Genomic DNA, 25,626 nt, shown 5'->3' with positions numbered 1-25,626 from the left:
CACATTTTGGGACCGTTTTAACAAAAGAGATGTTGACAACAATGCCTGCCAGTGGGTTGGATTTTACCAACACTGGTTCCGTCATATGACGCCAAAAGACATCAACTAAAATAACATATATTATAAAATGGCAATGTTAAGTGAAAAACACTGTTACAATCCTTGTTCAGAAAAAGCTGATGAGTAAAATCGGGCTGGCAAAATCGGGAATATTAAATATTTTGTAAAAATTTTGTCGCTATTAAAAAACAATCAAGTGTTTTTATGCTGTCAGTCATGCTGTCAATGCATTTTGATGTATTCAAGCACAGTCAAGTGTTAAATCAAATTGGCTTTTTAAACGATGTTGAGATAATACCATATTCTGAATCTGCACGCCAAACTGAGCCGAAATCCAAATTTTCATGAATTTTGGAGCCCGGGAACCTATTTAAAAATCAATTTGAAATTTGTATGGGAGCGATTTGTCGAATCACCCCTCGTCGGGTTTTGTACTGGGCGCAGCTGTCAAGCAGTTACCCAGCTGTCAAAAGGTGATTTGAATAAATCTTGTTGAAATTGATTTTAGGTATCAAAACAAAGTTCTAAAAATCTGAAAAAAATCATAGTGGCTTTTCGTTTAGTGCTCTTTCGTTTAAAAATATAAAATCATTGAATTTTTCTAAATTTAAAAACCCAATTTCTTTTCCGGTTAATGTTTATACTTGGGATTATAAAGCTTGGGAGCTGTTTGTGGGCTAAAAATGGCTACATTTGACTGCGAGAAGAAAATTAGCTCAAATATATTGTAAAACTAATTATTTATTAAATATTTCAATAAATTAATAGAACTTTAGGTTTACTTGAGCAATCCTAATATTCTATCAAATATTTTGTTTGGGTTTGTCGCAGTCAATAGAAGAAAAGTAAATCGAACGGACAGTGGCAGAAATACACTGAAGTTTTTTTTACGACCGCGTAAAAAAAAAACGCGTAAAAAAAACCGCGTTATTTAAAAAAACGTCGTAAAAAAACCGCGTTATTTCAAAAACCGTCGTAAAAAAAACCGTGTTATTTCAAAAAACGTCGTAAAAAAAGACAAAAAAAATCAAGTTACGTTGGATGTCATCCTGACTATTTTGCGCGTGTTTTTGAAATAACTCGGTTTTTTTTTTACGACGGGTTTTGAAATAACGCGGTTTTTTTACGACGTTTTTTGAAATAACGCGGTTTTTTTACGCGGTACCGCGTAAAAAACCGCGTAAAAAAAACTTCAGTGTATTTCCACAAAAAGCTAGTGATCTAAATAAGCAATGGCAACTAAATTGCCAACTAAATCTAATCTACCACTTATCTAATGTCGTTTTCGGTTTTGAACCGAAAGTCAGACCTGACACCCTGATTCGCAATAACCGAACGAAAACGGATCTATGAATACGACCCCAATCAATCGAACTGTCAGTTGCGCATTTTAATTTTATTGTTTCTTTTTTTTTATTTGTGCACTTAATTAAGCAAATCATAACAATAATACCTAGTTTTTTTATTACGTATTTGATTTGCTCGTAGAAATAAAAATGTTGATTTTTATGTTTGTTTTGACGAATGAATGTAAACACAGTTTGACAGATAGACCCAGCTTGGGTTGGATTGCAAAAAAAACTACAGAGTGATCTCAGAGGATTCAGATCCGACTCGATCGAATAAACTAACGTTTTGACAGCAGTGTCCGGGGGGAGCGACACTAGTTTTTCTAAGCCGAAATATCTAAAAATAAAAAGAAAAGCTGAAGAAATCCGCAAAGACAATGGATTTGCCGAATTTTTTGGGATACTCCGACTTTGGGCTGTGCAAACTTGTGTCGTCCTCCCTGGTATAACCGAAAACACATAATTTCCTCAACCGTTTAAAGGGTTAACCTAATTCAGAAATCCTAGTTGACCGACGTAGTCTATTTTTTGTTTTATTTTTATTATCATGCATTTTAAATCCAAGCTGAATCTATACTCCGACGTTAGTTGATGATTAATAAGTATAGACGAACATTTGAAAAGGGCCTATGTGCTTTGCGTAATCAAACATGTTTTTGTCTCTGTAGGGCCCATCTGCATCCAGCCACGCACATCAACACCCTTATCAGAGTATTTTCCAAGCTATCTGTTAAGGATGTTGATGTACATGTTTATTTACAAAAAGCAGATAGGCGATTTTCAAATGTTCGTCTAGAAGTGTCCTGCTGAAGATACACGATTTTTGTAAATAAATTCTGGAGCTCGATTTGAATAGGTCGTATGTGCTTTTGTCGATCTAAAATTCGATCAGTTTATTTTAGTTATTGTAGCAATATGGACGATATTTTTGAAACTTTTAATGATGGAACGGAAAGCTTATTTTGTGAGGATTCTGCTGTATGTATCAACTTTGTTCAATTTCAACGGTTTTCGCTACAATAAGCGAATCCGACTGATCGAATTTTTAATAGACAAAAGTACATACGACCTATTCAAATCGAGCTCCAGAATTATTGTAAGGTTTTTTTTTGGTTTTCGCTTGTTTGTTCCGATTCCGAACTACTGATTATTCAGTAAAATTTGCGTTTGTGATTCATATTCAGTAAAACATTTTGCTGAAATCTCAAATCGGTTTTTGTTGTGCTCACCTCTGATTGAAGGGTCGGACGCGGACCGCAACCTTGAGTGACGCCATCCCGATGACCGTGATGTTGCTCTGCCTCTCACCTCACCAGGTCGGCGCTCGGTTCAATAGGAAAACACGCAGCAAAGCGATTGCAACTATTCGTGATTCGCCAATAGAACGTCACGCTTGCTGGGTTCGCCGAAACAGATGGCTGCTTCCAAAACTTATATAGAGAGGCCACGAATGATATAGCTCTGGATAGATTAGGTCAGTGACAGTCGATATTGGTTGAAACTAAAGCAGCTAAAACTAGGTAGGCCGGCAATCATCCAATAAGTGTCAGCCAGCGCCTACTTTTCCATGCCATTTTGCAACGCTCCAAGTTGCACCAACTACCGATCTTCTTCAAGATAACCGCTATTGCACCTTATTCATTAGCTGTTTCTTCTCCGTCGATGTCGATTTCGCACATACGCGTATCGCTGTTGCGACTCCCCCGGCTGCACAAGTAACAGCAATTAGCATTTTATTTTTGCTCGTGCCTCTTCTTCACTTTTATTTTTTCTTGCACCATAACTTTGCAGACAGGCAGCCAAGCTAGCGATTTTTCTCCACAATATTTTACACAGCAGCTACAAAAACAACTACCACTCTCGACTTTGAAGGCGGAGTAGGCTCAGTGGCTCATGTCATTCTTCTTCACTGGTTGTTTGCTCCAAGCACACTTACAAAGCTCACTATAATTTCGTTTTCCTTATATTTTAGGTCGAAGCTATCAAACTGCAACCATCTGGTGCACGACAGCAAACTATTTTCACTCCATAAATTTTCCACCCAAACCGTTCAAGGTAAATTTTTCTAGACCACTATCAATTGCTCTGATTTGCTTCGTATTCTGATCTACACTTGTATTCTCCATAAACAACCATGCATGACTCAATCCTAAGCGACCCCTCAAAGTTATAGTAGGCGTAGTACCGATCGCGATATTCGTCTCAGCAACCATCGGAATTTGCACAGTCAGAGAAACAATTCAAGAATCACAAAATCATCCAAGTAGTCGTACAAAAATAGCTGACTCTTCCTTTTCGTCGAAAAGAAAAACAATAACAATCACCAAATAGGTACACAACACAAGATTTCCACCAAAATTTCACGAATCTCGCTCAAATGTAACACCAATTTCCACGTCACAAAGCACAAAATAACCAAACTTAAAACATATTGCACTTTGAGCAGCACTTGAAAAATTATACAAATTCCGCACTATTCATCTAATAAAAGCGCACTGCGCAGCAATATACGTATACTCGCGACCGATCCGCTCGAGTTCTTCTCGTACAATGAGAAATAGAAATCGGTTTTGCTGTCAGCCACATCTCGAACTAACGAATGAAACACAAAGAACCCACACGAGCGAAAAAAGACAGCATTTGCCTAGACTGACAGCATGTGAGGTTGTTTTGGTTCTGTCTCACTTGCTCGGAACCCGATGATCGGCTGAGGAAAGAAAGAGAGACTTGCGAGCGAATTTCGAGACTATGCGAAAGGGCCTTTCAGCGAAAGGAAGCTGATGGCGAATGAAAGCAAAAAAAACATTTCCGAGTCATTGCTTTGACAGACGGCAGTGGGTAGACGAATTACAGCATCCGCTTGAGAATCAAAACATTCACCCATTGATTATTTACGAAGAACATTTTTTGCAGAAAAGCTTTCCGGTTTGGTAGGAAAGATGTAAAGGCAGAAGCGTTTTTGGCTTGGCGATAGAAGATAGTCAGTTTATCCACATCATGAAAGCTACACGGGCAAAAGAGATGTAGAAAATCTGAAAGGGTTATCATGAGCGAGTCTCTGTCGAACAAGATCCATGCTCTACGGCGACTTTTTTCGATGCAGCCGGAAGAAGATGGAAGCATATCGGACATGTCGGAGCATCTAGAGAAACCATCGGAGTTGGTTCATCGCGTGGCTATATAATGGGAGAGTCGGTGAACAAATACCTGGTCCAAAGTGATTCTTCTGTCAAACCTACCGGAGTCTTTCAACCCGTTTGTGATCGCACTGGAAGAATAATGAAATTGTCGCGCTTATCTTTTATCAGAGGCCAGCGGCGATCGTACACCCACAAGGCATATAGGCGCAGTTTCATCCGGAAGACAAAACGGCAATCATCGTTGGATAAATGTATGATTTGCGCTATAAACATCTTCATTTTGCAACTCGCTGCATAAACAACTATTTTTTATCACAAATCTTGGGAACGATAATTGTTCAATTGTGACTTTGCTAAAGTAAATCTGAATCCAAATTCGGATTCAGAAGCTTAAAATCTGACGGAAAGAAAGAAGCTTGCTTCTTTCAAACAAATCAGACAAATAATTATTTTTTTTGTTTATGAATACCTAAATCGAATGGAAAGGAAGAGTTCTCTATTCAACAATTCAGACATGAAATATATTCATAGTGGTAAGTTTAATCAATTAGAGTTAATATTACTTGTTTAACATGCTAAAATAAATAAATTAAAGTAAATAACCGAAATTCATACCGGATCTTTTTATGACCAATAACTTGTCTTATCTGCATTCCCGAAAAACTTGTGACACTGGCCCAGACACCATTCGTAACCCAGGAAGGTAATCGAGTTGACTGGCGCAGCCCTAGCAATGACCATAAAGCTTCCTCTAAACAGTGACCTCCATCCATGTCGCTACGATTATCAAGAATTAAAATAATAAAATAAATAATTAAGATCCAACCCATTCTCTCCTTACCTCCACAAGCGTCCTACAACAGTGCAGCATATTTTTGTGCACCGTCGGATCCGTTTCCGATTGCATCACCGTTTTGATCACGTCGAACGGCACGATGAACATCCACGAGATAATGCCGGCCATGGCACCTGCCATCGCAATCAACGACGCCTCGTACGGACTGCTGACCACCAATCCGCCAGAACCACTCGAAAGTCGATCTCGCTTGACTCGGTGCAGCCGCTCTTCGATGCCCAGCATGTACTCGTAGACCAACATGTAGATGCCGTACGGGAGTACGTCACGAAACATCATCGGTGTTATACCACGGTAAATTCCCGAAAGGCCCTCGATACGGTGAATGTCCATTAGGCAACGCCACGGTCTGCCAATGTCTATTGAGAGAAGAAAATATGAACTTAAACCTGTGAAAAGCTTAAAAAATATCTTACATCGTAAGGTTTGAAGTCGTACTTTCACAACCTCAATAGGACATCCTAGGAAGACTTGTGTAACGCCGGCTACCGATCCCGCCAATAGGACATGTTTGGGCCAGCTTTGCTGTCGTTCACGTTCAGTTTTGCACCTGAAATAAGCAACTACCGTTAAACATGGAAACTTGCAAATTTAAAGTATGTTGATTCCACCAATCACAGAGAATCCCAGCCAGACGACTTCAAAGTATTGTCGGGCCACCACCAAACCGGATGTCGCACAACTGAATCGCGACGTGGCCTGACTCGCGACGTTTCCTGAATCATTTCGGAAGTAGTGCGTATGTATCTCCTTGTCATTATCAACACACAGCGCACTAGTCGCGAAAAAGTTGCGACACTTGTGAACCAAGAAATAGGCAATTTTTGAATGAATGTTGGTCCTTATTCCAACCGGATAGACAATATTGATAGTTTGACTGTAGGCTATGCCGTGTCGATTTTTGAAAAATTTCGATTGCGCAAAACAGCGTAGTCATAGTGTCCTGTTCAACAGACAGATCTCTTGAGGAGTCCTTCTTGGCAAATACCAGGCTGGTTTTCGTGAAGGCCAATTAACGACGGATCAAATCCCCAGTAACATTTGTTTTAGTCAAATAGACTAGAAGAGGTTTTTAAAACCAGCATAAACCAAATTAAAAGGCATTATGTTTTATGACGGTTATTTAAACCTCTTCAAGACTAATTGGCCATCAAAATGTTACTTGGGATGTTCAACCTACGGATGATCCTAGATAAATTTCGGGAATATAACTTGCGAATTCACCATCAGTTCATTAATGTTAAAGCAGCACCAGCGTACGACTCAGTGAGAGGAAATGAGCTTTGTCAGATGGTTTTCCGGCGGAACTAATTAGGCTGATACGCGCAACGCTGGATGGATCATAATGAAGTATTCGGATCGTAGGCGAAGTTTCTACCTCGTTTGTGATCTTGGATGGATTGAAGTAGGGCGATGCTCTTTCAAATTTACTGTTCAACATTGCACTCGAAGGAGCGACTAGGAGGTCTGGCGTGGAGAGCGTGGAGAGAAATGACACTATCATCACGATCGCACATGCTGCTCGGCTATACGGACAATATTGATCTCATCGGCAGTGGAGGAAGCTTATGCTCCTCTGAAGAGAGAGACAGCGAGGATAGGCTTGACGATTAACTCTACCAAGACGAAGTACATGATAGCGGGTAGAGACAGAGACAGGCCTAGCGGTGTTATGTAGTGCTGAGCACCTAATTTGCATATCATTTTTTATTATTATTGGCATGTGAAATGCAATGCCATGTTTTCGATATATTTAAAAAGAGTTGAATCTGACATCAGTGGTGTATTTAAACCAGATTACAATTTTGACAAACGCTGGCACAAACTTCTTTCCGCCCCTGGGGCATCTTGTGAAAGGCGTTTCATGGCCGTAAAAAAAAATTAGCACATAGGGTATCGCGCCACTTGGGCGGTGGTTCTATATTCGTCTGTTTGCCACTATAACTCAGTCAATTTTGAACCAATTGACTTGAAATGTTGTGCACGGGTAGATACTATACCTATCTCACCACATTCCAAAAGTTGTGCCAATCGGTTCAAATTTGACTGAGTTATAGTGGAAAACAGACGAATATAGAACCACCGCCCAAGTGGCGCGATTCCCTATTTTGTGAATAACTTTTAGCGTTAAGCCACGTGCTTGGTTAGCCGAAGATAGTCATCGTCCTGCAGGCAACAATACTTCAACGTTAAAATACATATAAATAAAAACAAAAAAAAAAAAAAAAAATACATCGACGTTTCCTACTCAGCTGAAATCCTTTCAGAAGCTCCGCCAGGTATAGGAATTGTGAGATATAAGATGTACTGAATAGAGCTGTGGAAAGGAGATTGATCACAGCAGGCGATATAGCGCATTTGAATATGATGCGAACTGTCAAGCGGACAATGTTAGCATCCCTGCTTGCGTAGCAACAGCTCCAGGCGTCACCCAACCGCGTTCACTCTTGCCACTTGCGAACCGACGTCAGCCTGGGTAAGTTGTGTGTGCTGCACGTGAGGGGTGATTCCATCCCAGTGAAATACCAAACTCCACATTGGCGAATTCCTGCCAGTTTTTTCGTTTAATTGAGGAAATGGAACCTATATTTTTGCTGGGAGGAATCACCCTTCAATGTGCATGCATTAGTGAACAAGTGAGGGAAACACAAAACCCATATGTGAAAAGTGGAAGTTCGGTGTGATATTTTTCGGGGACGTAGCTCCCGCTGGAGCATGCCTGCGGAAAACTATTTGCGCATGGGCAATTATTGACGGGAAAGAGTGCAACAAAAGAACAAATTCCAGCAGCGCTATAGTGATCGAATTGTTTTGTTTTGTGCTTACAGCGTGTTGTTTGTCGTGGAGGAAGACTCCCGGCAATGTCCGCTTACGAAAAGCTAGATAAGAAAGATCCCGTTGTTTTGCATCGTGCAAATGTCGGATCGGAAGCTTACAGCGTGTTGTTTGTCGTGGAGGAAGACTCTCGGCAATGTCCGCTTACGAAAAGCTAGATAAGAAAGATCCCGTTGTTTTGCATCGTGCAAATGTCGGATCGGAAGCTTACAGCGTGTTGTTTGTCGTGGAGGAAAACTCCCGGCAATGTCCGCTTACGAAAAGCTAGGTTAGAAAGATCCCGTTGTTTTGCATCGTGCAAATGTCGGATCGGAAGCTTACAGCGTGTTGTTTGTCGTGGAGGAAGACTCTCGGCAATGTCCGCTTACGAAAAGCTAGATAAGAAAGATCCCGTTGTTTTGCATCGTGCAAATGTCGGATCGGAAGCTTACAGCGTGTTGTTTGTCGTGGAGGAAGACTCCCGGCAATGTCCGCTTACGAAAAGCTAGGTTAGAAAGATCCCGTTGTTTTGCATCGTGCAAATGTCGGATCGGAAGCTTACAGCGTGTTATTTGTCGTGAAGAGAGAGTCCCGGTAATTTCCGCTGACGAAAGCTAGATTAGAAAGATCCCGTTGTTTTGCTTCGCGCAAATCTCGGATTGGAAGTTTGCATCGTGTTGTTTGTCATGGTACACTGAAAGGCGGCTTGCAGTAATGAGAAGCATAAAAATGTTTTTAAATGTACCATGGCAAAATATGACCATCTACTCACCAACGCTTCTTGTGTGCGTTTTGTTTCTTCTCACATCAACCGGTTCGATAGTCGAGTGGTAGCGCGAGCCTGGTGATGTCAAGGTTCTTGGTTCGAATCCGGTTGCCAACAGAAACTTTTTTTAATTGAAAATAAAGTCCATGGTAAAATTGAAAACATAATTCTGTTGAATTGAAACGAAACTCAGTCTGCACAAATTTAGTGGCGTTGTGTATTTAAATTGACCCTCAGAATAGTAATTTTAACCGCAAGCCGCCGTTCAGTGTAGATAAACATTGGCAATGTACGCAAAAACAAAATATTAGAAAAATCACGTAGTTTTGATTCGTGCAAATGTGGTATCGAATGGTTACAATATATTATTTATCAAGGAGTGTCGTCAATGTTGGCTGGCCAGAAGAAGGATTATGTTAATGCAGTTTGTTTTCTGTGACTAGTGTTTCAATGAATGGCAAGGCAATAAACTTTATCTATAATGTATTTTATCAGATATCTCGAATTTAAACGACGGTGCAATGGGATAAATTTGGGTATAAGATTAAATAAAGACTCAAAGAACAAGATGTTTTTTTTTCTGGATCACCCAGTACCAAACCGGTAATTTCTTTTAAATACTACAAGTAGAGAGGCTTGCATTACCAACATAACTAACGAAATGAGATACAATTTGTAAGCATTGCCCTCAAAATTATTTTGCGAGCAAGGACGGCGAGCGACCCCGAACGAGAGAAAGAGATAGAGAGATGATGATGACGTCACTGTGCAAGCTCCTATTGCTCGTCGGAAAATATCATTCCCACAATTAAGCACTAAAATGTTCGATCTATTTTGAAAAAAAGTAGCGGCAACATAGTCAGAATGGTACCTCACAATGAAACTGTATTCGGTAGCTTCATGGCAGCAATTACAACGTATGCGATGATGTATTATAACAGTAACTTTTTGCCCGTTGTGATGATTTATAGATTCCGACGCAAATGATTAGGCTCATTTTCAGCGTAGGTGCGTTATAAATGTTTGCTTACAATGCAAAATCATCACCAAATGTGTACCTAGCAACACAGAGTAAAATATTCACCAGGACGCGGTCTGGTTTTATATCTGTGGGCCCACGCAACTAATTTTCGCGCAGGAGTCTGAACAGGTGGAATCTCCGCAATATGTTAAATCGTTGTAAGTAAACACTCCAAATTGAGATACGGAAATTCATTTTTTTTTTGCTAAAAATGTGTAAAACTTCTTTAGAGTAGAAGGAGGATGTGAGATATAAGATGTACTGAATAGAGCTGTGGAAAGAAGATTGATCACAGCAGGCGATATAGCGCATTTGAATATGATGCGAACTGTCAAGCGGACAATGTTAGCATCCCTGCTTGCGTAGCAACAACTCCAGGCGTCACCCAACCGCGTTCACTCTTGCCACTTGCGAACCGACGTCAGCCTGGGTAAGTTGTGTGTGCTGCACGTGAGGGGTGATTCCATCCCAGTGAAATATCAAACTCCACAGGAATTCCACTGGGAATTCTTCTAACAGTTTCAACGGGAATTGTACCGCATATTCCACCGGAAATTCATTTAGAAATATCACTGGGAATTTCCGCTGAAGCTCCGCCGTGATTCTCGTGAGAACTCCATTAAGAAATATTTTCGAAGTTCCTACAGGAAATTTACCTGAAAATTTTCAAGCAGTTCCACCAGAAATTTCGCTAGAAGCTCCATCGAAAATTCTAAGAATTAAAAATGAAAATTCCTCTACAAGTTTTACCGGAAATTCCTATAGAAATTCTACTAATAATTCCAACAGGAGTTCCACTGAAAATTATTCTCCAAACTCAAAAGGGACTTCCACTAGTAATTCCATCAGGAATTCCTCTAGGAGCTCCAAAAAAGTTTCTCCAGGAAACTCAGCGAGAAAATCCCAAGAAATTTCGCCGGTAATTCCATTAGTTCGATAGAAGGAGGAAGTTGCAACAGAAATTCTTGTAGGAGTTCCATCTCAATTTTCATTTCCCACAGGAGTCCCATGAAGTAATTCCAACGAAAATTAATCTAAAAGAATCATAGGAAATTAAATGTTAGAAAATTCGGTAAAAATGTTTCTGGTTTACCACAGATATATAACCTGTTTTAAATTTGGAATCTCCAGTTTTTCTTGAATCTCTCGAATACTGCAATTCTGCAATACACCCGGAACTGGAAACTTTATTTATTTATTTATTTATTGTTCACTATCTTCGTCATGGACGCACAGATTGTTTGATTAAACTAGGTTCCTTATTCTATTCTTAAACTCTAATTTAGACATATTAAAATCGAAATCTGCACTAACTACATTAAAAGCTTTCAAACACGCACAAAAAGGACTATTTTGACCATAGTTGGTTCTATGAAGCGGGATTGCAAGAAGCGTTGAGCTACGGAATCGTCGCGGTGGAACATTTAAGGGAATTTCACCAAGAAGTGTTGGACAATCGATGTTACCATTGAGGAGATCAAAGACGAACAAACGTTGAAGTTTAACTCTCCTCGCCGCCAAAGATTCTAAATTAATGAGCTGGCAACGGTCTGGATAACTTGGAAGGTTAGTTGGATCCGACCATGGAAGCTGCCGCAACGCAAATCGCAAGAATCTACGTTGTAGACGCTCAATCCTTAACGTTTGCGTTAAATGGAACGATGTCCAAACTGGTGCAGCATACTCTAAAATGCTCCGAACTAGTGCGCAGAACAGTGTTTTCAATGCGTAGACGTCAGTGAAATCCGAAGCATGCCGGTGAATAAAACCTAACGCTGACCACGCTTTGCCAATAACTGTAGAAATGTGCTCGTTGAACCGGACTTTCGAGTCGATTAAAACTCCGAGATCGTTAATAGACTGAACACGCGCTACTGGAGTCGATCCGATGAAGTACTGATTGATGACCGAAGTGTTGCGGCGAGTGAAAGATATAACCTTGCATTTGCTTTCATTGATAAGCATCCCGTTGTCACCGCACCACACAAATAGCGTGTTCAAATCTTCTTGCAATGCCACGCAGTCTAACGATGAAGTGATGGCACGATACAATTTCAAATCGTCAGCGAAGGACAGCTTACCGCATGCAAGCAGCTGGTATAGGTCGTTCACAAAAATGATGAATAGCAAGGGTCCTAAAACGCTGCCTTGAGGTACTCCAGAGGAGATGCCGAAGTTGCAGGACCGCGCCGAGTTAACTGAAACACATGCTGAACGGTCCGAGAGATAAGAATATAGCCACTTTGTCGCCCAGTGTGGAAATCCAAGGTGGGTCATCTTTTCTACGATTGTAAAATGAGGCACCGTGTCGAAAGCCTTCGCAAAATCAATGTAGATTGAATCGACCTGGCGATATGATTCCATCTCGCGTGATAGTTCAGTGACGTAACACATCAAGTTTGTTGTGGTCGAGCGATTCCGTACGAATCCATGCTGGCATTCGGATAGGACCGGCAAGGTGGCAGTGTACAGTGCATTGTGGACCAGTTTCTCAAGAACTTTGCTCAAGCAGCATAACAGTGTGACTGCACGATAATTTTCGACGCGATTGAAGCTCCCAGATTTGTGAATTGGCACTATAACACCACTTTTCCACGCGGACGGGAATGTCGTTTGTGCGAGCGAGCGGTTAAATATATCCGTAATTGGGACCGCAAGAGCAACAGCGCAATTCTTGAACAGCACAGGAGGAAGACCGTCGGCACCTGGTCCTTTTTCGGCGTCAAGATCTTCGAGAGCCCTGATCACTTCCTCCACAGACAGCTGCATGGTTGGAAGGCGGATATCAAACACCGGCATGTTCGCAAATCTATCACGACGTGGCACTGGTGATGCGCGAGTAAAAAAGCTTTCGAAGAAGACGGCAAAGAGATTGGCTGCCTCAGTGTTAGTGTGCGCTTTAACTCCCTTGTATTCCACATTAGCCGGTATTCTATTGTCGGAACGCTGCCGTTTAATGAAGCTCCAGAAGGAGGAAGGATCATGTTTCACCCGGGACTGGATGCTAGACACGTAACTGTCGTATGAAGAGCGCAAAAGAGAATTGTACCTATTCTCCACGTCGCGGAGGAAGCTTCTGTCATCAGTGGACTTCGAGGAGAAAAAGCGAGTGCGAGCCTTCCGTAGAACGTTGCGAAGATTACGAAGTTCGGGAGTCCACCACGGCTTGTTGTGAACGGAACGAGTTATGTGTCGAGAGCGTGGAACGCAGTCACCGAGGATCTCGTGAAGCTTGACATAGAAAGTCATGAGCGCTTCGTCTACCGAACTGTCCATGTGGATCTCCCATCTGGCAAGAGATAACGATGCATTCAGCGCAGCAAAGTCGCAACGCTGGAAGTTGAAGCTGGCATCCGCGGTTACGTCCTCGATTACTGCAGGTAGATCGTTGTTGGCGCTAAGTAGAACAACGAACGGCTGGTGATAGCTGTCAACATCCATGAGTGGAACAGGCGATTGGACGAGCTCAAAATAATCAGATAGACTAACAAACACTAAGTCCAAAAGGTGACCATCAACGTTGACTATGTTGTTGATTTGCTGCAGGCCAGAAGCGAAAACCGTTTCAACAAGTGTCAATTCTTGCTCGGACGAAGCGTTCGAGGGGACATAACCATTGATATCTTCATCCAGCTGCCAGTTGAGGTTAGGAAGGTTATAGTCACCTAGCGACATGATAATATATGGTATGCTGCCGTTATTCTACTAAGTGACATACAGGGGATGGCCAAAATGTTTGGGATAGGCCTTTTCATAGAGTGCATCAAATATTCACAAATTTTAACTGTTTGTCAACCTATTATATGTGTATCATTGGTACAAATTTGAGCTCGATTGGTTAATCTTTCGCGAAGTTATAACCGTTCTATTAAATCACCATTTTTTAGACTACTAATTTTTGAGCTGTCATATCTCGGAGACCAGTGAACCGAATTGAATGAAATTTTGAACTTTTATCCACAATATATTAATGTTTGAAAATCATTTAAAACATGGGTACTTTTTAAACGTTGAAAGAAGTTATGATGGATTGACACTTTTTGGATCTTTTTCAGAAAATGCATTTTTTACATCAATGTTATAAAATTTGATTTTTAATATCCAAAGATTTTCTCTTCTGTTCATAAGCTATCTATAAAACGATCTATAAGAGCCTATTTGGATTAAAGGAAGAACACATTTAGTAATTTTTGTGCAGTATAGTAAATTCGACTCATTTTCCTCTAATGGGGTGAAAATGTCAAACCATCATAACTTTTTTCAACGTTTAAAAAGTGTCTATATTCTGATGAATTTTCAAGCACTATTATATTGTTGATGATCGCTCAAAATTTCATTCCATTCGGTTCACTGGTGTCCAAGATATGACAGTTCAAACCTTGATAGTCTTAAAAATAGTGTTCTATCAGATCGGTTATAACTTCGCGAAAGATTAACCAATCGAGCTCAAAATTGTACCACTGATGCACATATAATAGCTTAATAAACAGTCGAAATTTTAGAATATTCAATGCACTCTACACAGCTAGTTTAGATTACCGACTTCGGTAAAATTTTACTGGGTTTTTGAACTGCTGACTTTTCGGTATACCATTCCATTACCGAAGTGTCTGTAAATTGAAATTTTGTCATCCGTCAAAGAATAACTGAGCTAGCCAGTAATTTTTGACGAAGAAATTTACTGACTTTCAGTTTTTTATTTGTTTACAGCTTATTACCGAGTTCCTCAGTTTCAAAATTCTTGCCCATACCTTGTACTCCCTTGCATTTTGTATTATTCGGTCATTTCTGCATACATTGCAGACAGTCATGATGAAAAGTTACCAAGAAAGTTACAAGATGTTGAACTTTAATGTGAGAGAAAAAAAAGTTGCCTATCCCAAACATTTTGGCCACCCCTGTATAAGTGACGTTGACAATTTTGGTGCATTTAAAGTTATTATCCATCCATTCCATATCGGCCATTCTCTAACCTTTCCTCCGCAGACGCCGGTGGTCACTTCTGTGGCCATGGAATGATCGAGAACATAATTTGTGCATTTCTATACCAAAAACATCACAGTAAAGATAAATGATGAAGATTAGGTCGTTGAAAGCCTACTTTTGTTGTAAAAATCTGACAGCAATACAATATAGGTGATCACTCCGGTAACCGCATGCCAATAAGACTATTTATTTGGGGTCGCTATAGCCACAGCATGATCATTCCTTGGGCATAGCGCATCTTCGCTTGGCAGAGGAAGCTCTAAGTAACTAAAAGTGGAAGTGCTCATAGAACACAAGCTAAGAAGCAGGCTTTGTTCCAGTTGGGACATGACTCCAAGAAGAAGATGATGCCTATTTATTTTTGTATTAGACATGAAAATCCATGAAGGTAGAGCCATGTAGCGCCGGGTTATGGTGCAAAAATTATAAGTAATTCATTGTCGTTACCAGGGGCGTTTAATTTCGTTTCAATGAGACACTTTCATGTAACATTTGAATGAGTCACTTTATCTGTTTGACACACTATTCGAGTCTTTCTTTTCGATTCGGAAAACGTTCTCATTCATCGTAGCACTCGGTAGTCTCTCTTCGGGGTGGCGTTGCTTGTGCTTCACTCGGCAGAGCAGTAGTGTCTCACTCTTGCGCGTTAGTCTCTCAATGGTTACAGGCGCCGGTTAATTGGATTTAAGCGGTCGAACTTGTGCTCCTTTATCATAAAACATAATGATCATTCTATTGGCGTGCACCACTATTTAAAAAACTGTTTTAAATAGTGTTTTAAGCACATTGAAAATTTTCAATGACCCACAATTGAAACGAAAATCCAAAGTGTTTCACTTCAATTTTCAAACACACTTGTTTCAGTAGCAATAATGAACGAGCGTGTTGCAGTGTGAGTTATGAAGCATCGCAGCAGTCCCGTCGCATGGGAAACGATTTGCTACAGCTTTCGTGCGTCATGTTTTCCTTTCGAAATTGCACGTCCCTGGTCGTTACACAATTGACCACGATCCGGGATCCCTGGAACCGGTTCCGCATTGACCAGACCTGACTCGAACCCTTCAAAAATGGTCCTAAACAAGATGTTTCTCATTTCAGAGAAGACTTCTTACTTCATACTTAGTATGCAGAGAAGTTATGCAAAAAAAAAATGCATATTCACTCTATTGTGGATTTGTGGATTTTCAAGCACATAGCAACAATAAAAAATGACTTTTCGGATGTTGCAGATTTACGGAACCGGTTTTCAAAAATCGGTAAGTATTAAATCAAATTCCACGAGTATACCTTTCCAACGATACTTGAATGGTCCTGATTACGTGTTTAGTTGCAAAGTTATGAAACTTGCGAATGTTAGGGCCTCTAAAGCGGCATTTTTCAGTTGAAGCAGGTTCCCGGTGGCCACAGTGACCAAATCCGGATTTCTCCGGTGGTTTCCAAAACCAGACATGAGCCTCTTTTTAAATTGAGCCAAAGAAATCCAAGATCGGACAAGCCACTGATTGTTGCGAGCTGTCCAAAGTTTGAAATCAATATTGATCCCAGAGTCTTATTTGTAACTTTTTATGGGAGCGCCCCTAGGGGTCGTTTAATGCTTTTGATTTTTGAGAAAGTTTTATTTCCGCGAAAAAATAATTGTCAGAAAATTTCAGTTCGGTAGGATTTGACAAACAAAAGCTACAAAGAATTGAAATTTGAAAGAGGTCAATAGTGACCCCAAGACCTTACTAAGGTTAATCAATTCCTATCTAATTGGTTTTGAAATATTACTCTATTCACATTTTTGGCAGATTCGTGCTAATTTATCTTTGTAGATAAAAGCACCCTGCAACATGAATTAGATAGTGCATAAACGGAGCCTTCAGGAATAAATGAAGTTGAAGTAGTGTATCATTAAGAACTGAATTCCCATTAGAAACAATGTTGTGGCAACAACACGATCGGTGAAGTACTAGATTTGTAGTGTATTCTTCATTGCACCAACAAAGCTAGCCATGGAAATGTTTGACACTTCTGAGGTCATTTTGACAGACCACACACATGCATGAAAAAGACGGATCATATATTCTACTTTATCGATCTTGTTACCGTCCTTTTCATGCTCATGTTACATCTGTCAAAATGACCTGAGAGTTGTCAGTCATTTTGAGGTTAGGTTCGTTGGTGTAATGGAGAAATGAGCTGAATCTGTGTATAATGAGATTATGAATTCTCCGTTTCTGCAATGAAATAACTTCGGGTAATTGTGTTGTTGTACCTATGGGGCCGTGCAAAAATTACGTCACGCTTTTAGGAGGGAGGGGAGGGGTGTTTGCAGAACGTGAAGGCTCATACAAAAAATATTTAGGTCCCATACAAAAAGTGTGACACAGGGGGGACACACGTTATCCTCCATTTGGGACATTTGTGCCATCGCCAAAATAATAGCCTATTTCATCATCTACCTGAGGAAAAAGGAAGGAAATCAGGATAAGGATGTGGATAAGGACAGGTAGGGAAATAGGAAAAGTACCCTGGAAGAGGATACTAACGCGTAAGCGTACCACAATGGGTTCAAACAGCGCCCTGAAAAGGGCACTGTAATAACGCATAAAGCGAAAGAGAGCCTATAGCTCTTTACCACAGCGGGTTAAGAATAACAGAACATCCTGAATATTCAGGTCTCTGAAGTCAGTTTAACTTAATAAGTGTTTACCGAATACTCGGAAAAGCAGTTACGCAAAAACTGGACATTTACATATCAAGTGATACGAAGTTCCATAATCGGATTCACAGCTATCACATGCAAATGAATCAGATTGCTGAATATTCGCCATGTGATAGCTAAGTCGGCAGTGGCCAGTCAATGCTTTGACCAGAATGCTGCAATTCTGCTTTGACAGATTTGTGAGATACTTCGCCACCCTTGGAGATGGCTCAGTACAATACAATTTGGTTTGACGACATGACTCCAAACTATTCCTGTATTGTCTGTGTTGAGTAGCAGCCCAGGTGTGAATCGGAAGCTTTACCCAACACTTCGATATCGGAATAGCTGGCTCAGGGCCAATGAAGTCATGTGATGCTCCAGTGCGAGCTAACTCATCAGCCAATTCATTTCCAGCGATGGAAGAATGGCCAGGCACCCGTACGAAGTGAACAGCGTTTGCTGAATTCAGCTTCACGATTTGAGTTCGACAAGCGATAACTATCTTCGACCTGGAGTTGGCCAAAGCAAGTGCTTTAATAGCCGCCTGGCTATCTGAACAGAAGTATATTACTTTGCCCATTACGTGCTGGTGGAGTGCTGATTGCACTCCGCAGCCTGAAAAACGGTGCAGTGTCTACCAAGTGAGTAAGACTGATACAGCCTTAGCTCACGAGATTAAACACCAGCACCTGCTCGACCTTCGAGAAGGGAGCCATCAGTGTAACATACGATGCCGTCTGAATTACTTCTCTCCAGATATCCAGATGTCAACTCTTCTCGGGAAGGGAATTTCGTGGAAAATGTCCTATAAGGAAGATTACAAGCAATTGTAAGATCACTTGGAGCAAGGACAATTTTGTCCCAATTCACCAAAAGTGGAAACAACGAGGTGTGTGTTGAACTGCGGTTCACAGGAGTTTCCCCTAGTAGACCGAGTACCCGTAGACGGTAAGTGCAAGAAAGTGCTTCTTGTTTGAGATGAATGTGTAGTGGATAGGGCCCATATAGCCGAGGCGGTAAACGCACAGGTATTCAGCATGACCATGCTGAGGGTGACGGGTTCGATTCCCGGTCGGTCCAGGATCTTTTCGTAAAGGAAATTTCCTTGACTTCCTTGGGCATAGAGTATCTTCGTGCCTGCCACACGATATACGTATGCAAAATGGTCATTGGCAGAGGAAGCTCTCAGTTAATAACTGTGGAAGTGCTCATAGAACACTAAGCTGAGAAGCAGGCTTTGTCCCAATGAGGACGTTACGCCAAGAAGAGAGAGAGAGAGAGAGAGAGTGTAGTGGAGCAACGTCAAAGAGAACTTCGAGCGCTGCCGTGGGATTTGAAGAGAACGCTCCAGACATCGCCATTAAGCACATCCTTTGGAGATGGCATAACTTTGATTGGACCTTTCTCATTTCGCCCTTTTGCCACCACACAAAACATCCATAAGCCAATATTGGACGAACAACAGTTGTGTAAATCCATTTGATATACTTGGGATTTAGACCCCAAGTTGTACCAAAGGTTCGCCGGCATTGCCCGAAGGCCATACAAGCTTTCTTGATTCTGAACTCAATGCTAAGTAGTTGTCAGCAAAACCATAAGTAGGAAAACCGTTATTATTGAGTTGCCTCAATAGCGTATCTGCTACGAGATTCCACAAAAGTGGTGATAAGACTCCCCCTGGGGGCATCCACAAACACTCAATTTCCTAATCCCTGCTAGACGCAATGTCGAGAAGAGATATCGGTTTTTGAGCATTTGATGAATCCAATTGGAAATCATTGGAGATATACCATGACTCCGTGCGGCTTCCAAGATGGCATCGAAAAGCACATTGTCAAATGCACCCTCGATATCTAAGAAAACACCCAAAGAAGATTGCTTTTGAGCGAATCTTTCTCGATATCGTAAACAACTTTGTGTAAAAGAGTCACAGTGGACTTACCAGATTGGTAGGCATGATGATTCACACGAAGAGGCACGTTGGCCAGATGAACATCACGGATGTGATGATCCACAATACGTTCTAAGCATTTCAGAAGAAAAGAGGTCAAACTGATAGGCCTGAAACTCTTTGCTTCTTCATACGACGCATGACCCACTTTCGGAATAAACTTCACAGTAATATCCCGCCAGGATTTGGGAATATACCCTGTAGCAAAACTGCAAACAAGTATTTTTTTTTCAAAACATGTTTGAAATGATCAAATCCCTTCTGAAGCAAAATAGGATAAATCCCATCTGCCCCAGGAGATTTGAAAGGAGCAAAGCTATTAAGTGCCCACTCAATCGATTCTATAGTTACTTCGAGCCGAAGCCAGGGAATCGTAACTACAAGAAAAGACATCAGATTCATCCGAAGATGTAATATCCGCACATCCAGGGAAGTGTTTGCTGAATAAGCATTCTAGAACTTCCTCATCAGAGGAAGTCAGATCGCCATTTGGCAAACGAAGTTCGTTCACTCGGAAATCCTTAGATTTCGCAAGGATTTTATTTAACCGACTGACTTCACTCAAACTGGAAACATTTGTACATAGGTTTTTTTCCAGCCCGATCGTTCAGCAGACCGAAGAGCTTTCCTGTAGGCCTTGCGAGCCGACCTGAAAGCCTCCGAACCAGCCGAACGTCGTCTGTTCTAACTCTTTCTACATTGTTTCCTGAGTTTCGCCAGATCAGAGTTTCACCAAGGGGTTCCTCTTGTAATCTTCACAGACCGTAGAGGGCATGCTTCTTCAAAAGCTTCCATAATGAAGGTCGTTGTAGTATCAACGGCATAATCTAAATCACTTGGAGTGTCAATGGATGGTGAGTATCCATGAAATTTGGCCGCAACCAAATCAGTAACAAGATCCCAGTTTGTTGACCGGGGATTCCTGAAACGCAATGTTTGTGAAGTAACATTTAAATGTTCAAAAAAGATGTAGCGATGGTCAGATAAAGATTCTTCATCTGACACATGCCAATTGGTCAGCTCGTGACTAATTCTATTAGAGCAAAGCGTTATGTCTAATACTAGCTCTCTAGCAGATACCATGAAGGTTGGGCGGTTACCTACGTTAAGTAATGCAAGATCTGTACTACTTGAGTACTCCGTCAAACTGGAGCCTCTCAAGTTAATGTCTGAGCTGCCCCAGATGATATGGTGAGCATTAGCATCACTGCCAACAATTGGGTTCTTTAGGGGTACACGGATTATTTCATAATCGGATTCTCCGCCCCAAAATTAGTCTAAATCCAAAATTTCATAATTTTTGGAGTCCAGGAACTATTTTTAAAATGCATTTAAAGTTTGTATGGGGAAATTTTTTTGTTCGGGTCGAACTGTCATTTTAGCGATTGAACTGTCATTCTATCCACGAAAGTTAAAACTGTTTTGTTAATTTGACCTTCAAAACAAAGTTATTGGAATCCAATAAATTGACGTAATACTCAGAAAAATGAGCTCTTTCGCTTAGGCTATAGAAAATAGCAATATTTTATTCATTAAACAACCCAATTAGCGGAAGGCCTTTTGAAGTACAGTATGCGATGACTTGTTTGAATGCATCCGTAGGGGATGGTTTGCAGAACGTAACGACTCATACAAAAAATATTTAGGTCCCATACAAAAAGTGTGGCACAGAGGGGAGGGGGCTGAAAAAGGTCGATTTTTGCGTGACATAATTTGTGTATCACCCCTATTCTCCATTTCTTGCCTCTTCAGCAACATAGTTTCCCAGCGTTTTATTAACACAGCATCAAATTAGACAAGAAATCAAAAAACCCACGTTTTGCACCATTTCATTGCAGAAACGAAGAAGCTTCCATTTTACTATACAAAAATTTAGCTCATTACCTACTATAAATCTAGTACTTTACCTAACGTACCCTTTTGTTATAAGTAAATAAGTAAGTAAATAAATAAATAAATAAATAAATATATAAATAAATAAATAGTTAAATTAATAACAATATCGATGCATATTTTCAAATGCGTATTTTAAAGCCTGTATCCACAATAATCGGGACACAGAAATACAGCTGTAATTCTGCAATATATACATTAAAATTGCTCAAATTTGGCCTAATAACATCATAAGATGTGTTCATTACACCTACAAAATTTCATGTGAATCGGTGCAGTACTTTTTGTTGTATTTAGCAATGAAAGAGTAGAGTGAGCGCCATCAAATTTTGTACAGACCCTAGTTTTCCTTGTCAGCGCTGTAATTTTTGAATTTGGGCAAAGGAAATGGCTGAAACTTTGAACACAAACATCTCAATCTACATTTGTTGCATAGGCAAAATTTAAAAAAAAAATCGATGCACTATCAAGAATTTTATAGTCGAAACATGTATTGGACTGAACGTGATTTTAGCCCCTCAGACAGCAATTAATAATCACCCTTTATTGTTTCGATTGTACTATTGAAAGTACTATAGCAATAATCATCAAATTTTGCAGGCATAATGTACACATAATCAACTACCTTTTGTGAAAATTTCATGAAAATTGACAGATAAATTGAAAAGTTTTGAATAGGCGAACATCGCACATGAAAAACACTAAAAAATTTCACTAACATTCACCCCTATCAACACCAGTAGCTTTCAAACCAATTAATCAAAGTTGATGAAATTCTGCAAAAAAGTGTATCTATAAGTATCATAACCGTTAACGAAATTTCATAATTATCATCACAGAACTTTAAACTGTAGCGTAAAATAACCATCTATTATGCGAATGAAAATTGGTCATGATTGTACAAAATGCTCAAAGCCACGTCTGTTTGTTTTTCATCTACAGTTAAAAGTAATGCATCGATTTTTATACGATTTGGCACACATAATAAACATACACCAAAGAGTTCTCGGTCAATTATTTCACCAGTTTTACCGATTCATGACAGAGCTATAGCCGTAGTTCTGTGTCCCGATTATTGCGGATACAGGCTTTAATGGAATACTGTATTGCTGTAACATAAAGAGGGCACATGAAACTTGTTCAAAAGTTCACTTTGGGACAATGGACGTAATCAGTGTAGTACTAGATTGAAAGTAGTGAGCTGTATTTTTGTATTTTGAGATGATCAATTCTCCATTTCTGCAATGAAAGGGTGCAAAAAGCGTGGGTATTATGATTTCTTGCCTAATTTGATGCTGTTTGAGCAAAAGTTTGGGTGATATTTACAGCTTTAATGTCTTGGGAAAAGTTGCGTATTTTATTGATACATTCAACTTTGCTGATTGTTTAGGTCTAAAAATACAACAAATGTATGTTTTGCTTAACCTTCCTTTTGCATTACGTTGGCAGCAGCTCGCTGACGTAGTGTACGGTTTGATTCATAAATGATCCAAATGCCAAAGGAGGGTTAAAAACGTGTTTTTGGGGTTAACTTTCAAACCCAAGTCCCTATCTCCTGGTGTGAAAATTACAACATTGGCGTCTGTTTGGAATAAAAAAGCTACATCTTTGCTGCAGACGTCGACCCTCTATTTCAACAATTAAAAAAAAATGTATCTCACTTTGAGGAGGATTGATCCGAAAACTATAACTGTCAAAAGATGGCACTGGTCATTCCCATCAACATTGTCGAAGACATTATTACTCAATTTCCTCATTCCTACGAGATATCAATTAAGAGCGTGAAAATGGGAGAATGAAACTTTATGCAGTGTATTTTTGTATTCATTGCTTGAGCTGCGTGGTTACTTGGGAAGTTTGTCTCTAGTTGATTCTTCTTTTTTCTACAAAGATAATAACTGGTTAAAGTAGAAGATTGAAAGTACTGAGCTGGGTTTTTGATCTGTGAGATGATAAATTTATTTTCCGTTTCTGCAATCAAATGGTACAAACAACGTGGGTATTGGAATTTCTTGCATAATGTGATACCGTTTCAGCAAAACTTTAGGTATTAGTGTATTGTTGTATTCTATGTTTCTTGTGTTGTTTCAACACAACTCAAAAATTAGCTCAAACAGCATCAAATTAGGCAAAAAATAATATCCACGTCGCTTGCTTTGCACCATTGTATTGAAGAAACGGAGAATTTATCATATCACCATACAAAAAATCAGCTCACTACTTTCATTCTAGTTCTTTGCCGATTGCTTTCATTAAAGTTACTATAGCAATCAACTAACAATTCAACTTACTGTGCTTGTAACTGCCGCATGTACTCTCCATACACTGCAAACACGACCGAATTCAGCGCTCCACTCGTCATCAGCGGGAAAAACATCCCCTTGTAGAATCCTGCCATCTAAAACGAAACGAAAAACAGTGAGTCAATCAGTCGATGTAATGTTTCAGACTGATTTCTGGCGCGCATCTCGTGTGACATGTTTCTTGAATCGCGCGCAAACAAATCTATGTAGCGTGGCCGGCGACAACAACAGGTGGAAGACCGCAACTCGATTCACTTTCGATTGTGTGTTGGATACGTAGTTCCTGCTTGGCAGATAATACATCCCAAGCGGTCTAAAATTAGCTCCTGTGTACTATTTTGGCGTACGTATATGATCACAATGCTTTGAAAGCTATTTGATTGCACGAAGACGGCATTACAGGCTTTGTCGAGGCGCTAATGAACGACGACCAGAGTGACGTCGTAAATCATGTGACGCGCTACATCTGGTCTGCTGGACTTACCCCGTTGTGACGCACGATTATGTTGTAGACCGAGGCGCGAATTTTGTGGTTGGAAAACTGCTGCCATGTTTTAATCGTGTCCAGCGGATGTCCCACTAGTATTCCACATGCTCCTGTAAAAGTAATCAAACCGACATTTGAAGAGTTGTAAAACACAATGTGCACAAACATAATGTTGCACAACAAGAGCATAAAAAGTCCACAGAAACACGCACACACGCAGCACGTTACCGCCGAAACAACCGGAAATGAAATCGTAGGTGATGAGCTGCATCACGGAAGCTCTCGTTTGAAAACTGCCACCAACGAACTGTTCAGCTAACTCGCGACTAGATGCAATTTCTTCGGACGATGCAATCACACTGAACGTAGAAGAGCTTGCACTTGCAGCGAACTATCATCATTAGAATCAAAACAAGCCGAATGCAGCTCGCCGCGCCAGACAGATCATGACGCTGCACTGCAGCCGTCGCGTCGTTCGTGTGGATGGCGTCGACGTCGTCGTCGCCGTAGGCGTCAGATTCGCTGCCAAGGCCAAGGGCCGCGAAAACAACAAGGAGCAGATGTTTTTTGGGAGGATATCGTTGCTACGAATAATGCGGCTCGCATCTTCATAGTGAGAACTTGTGTCTCGAATCCAACTGTATCGCGACGATACCTGGTGGCGTCCACCGCGACTCGTTTAACAGGACGAACGATCGGCATATGACTTTAGTGGTTTCTGACGTGGTTGTGCGCTATGCAGTTGCAAACGTTTGTTTGCGTACCAGAGATACGCTAATTAAACGTTGAATGATTAGGTGGATGGATGGAGTTTATAAACAGTACATAGTCTGCCGATTAGAGGTAGTTTATACGTAGTTTGTCTCTCTGCTTTCTCCTTACACGATTTGTTTGTTTGTCTACAAACAGTTTTTAACAGTTCGTTTGACTCCATAACACGAGTCTAATCTAATCTCATCTTATTGAATCTACAACAAACGCAGTCAGTACGAGAAAGCATCCTGAAGAATAATCGGTTTAGGTCGGTTTGGAGCTACATACACCCATTACCATAGATATGACAGCTTGATAGGCATCAAAGGGGCCAGGCCTACTACGTTGCGTTTACCGCAGAGATGATTCTTTGAAATGCCAGAGAAAAGCACTCGAAGAACACCGGCATGGTATTCTATAATTGGTAAGGTAATTTAAACGGAAAAAAATACGCGGTAATGAAAATTATTGGGTATCGAACTGGACACACAAAATTAAATGGTTTTCTTTGGTACATCGAGGTCTTGAAATTAGTCTATGATGGTCTTGATGATGGTA

General features: G+C 40.5%; 2 protein-coding genes across 4 annotated transcripts in view; both read right to left on the bottom strand.

Moving 5' to 3' along the window:
- The window catches only part of LOC115267050 (kinesin-like protein Klp98A), a 146,926-nt gene extending 143,836 nt beyond the window's left edge, over nt 1-3,090 (bottom strand). For both annotated transcript variants that reach the window (XM_062846439.1, XM_062846440.1), the window contains exon 1: nt 2,639-3,090. In XM_062846439.1, coding sequence (XP_062702423.1) covers nt 2,639-2,685 — 47 coding nt within the window. In that variant the 5' untranslated portion in view covers nt 2,686-3,090. The remainder of the gene's footprint in view (nt 1-2,638) is intronic.
- A 145-nt stretch (nt 3,091-3,235) lies between these two features.
- LOC115267008 (solute carrier family 25 member 45) lies at nt 3,236-24,892 on the bottom strand. Of its 2 annotated transcripts, none has more exons than XM_029873778.2 (6): nt 24,544-24,892; nt 24,313-24,425; nt 23,817-23,923; nt 5,822-5,955; nt 5,391-5,764; nt 3,236-5,326 (listed from the first exon to the last, which is right to left on the bottom strand). In XM_029873778.2, the coding sequence occupies exons 1-6, from the start codon at nt 24,584-24,586 to the stop codon at nt 5,174-5,176; spliced, it is 924 nt and encodes a 307-aa protein (XP_029729638.2). In that variant the 5' UTR covers nt 24,587-24,892; the 3' UTR covers nt 3,236-5,173. The 2 variants fall into 2 exon arrangements, with proteins under 2 accessions (XP_029729638.2, XP_029729640.2); XM_029873780.2 differs by having other exon boundaries at nt 24,528-24,889.
- Between the last annotated feature and the right edge of the window lie 734 nt (nt 24,893-25,626).

The sequence above is a fragment of the Aedes albopictus genome, chromosome 1 (genome assembly GCF_035046485.1).
Source record: "Aedes albopictus strain Foshan chromosome 1, AalbF5, whole genome shotgun sequence".
In the NCBI taxonomy this organism is placed as follows: Eukaryota; Metazoa; Arthropoda; class Insecta; order Diptera; family Culicidae; genus Aedes; species Aedes albopictus.
This window is presented reverse-complemented; position numbering and strand designations above follow the sequence as displayed.

Coding starts and splice junctions, on each gene's coding strand:
- LOC115267008 (XM_029873778.2), bottom strand. CDS start 24,586: ATGCAGCTCATCACCTACGATTTCATTTCCGGTTGTTTCGGCG. Junction 5,956..23,816: donor ATGCGGCAGTTACAAGCACA/GTAAGTTGAATT, acceptor TGCTTATTTCAG/GTGCAAAACTGAACGTGAAC. Junction 5,765..5,821: donor ACGACTTCAAACCTTACGAT/GTAAGATATTTT, acceptor TTCTCTCAATAG/ACATTGGCAGACCGTGGCGT.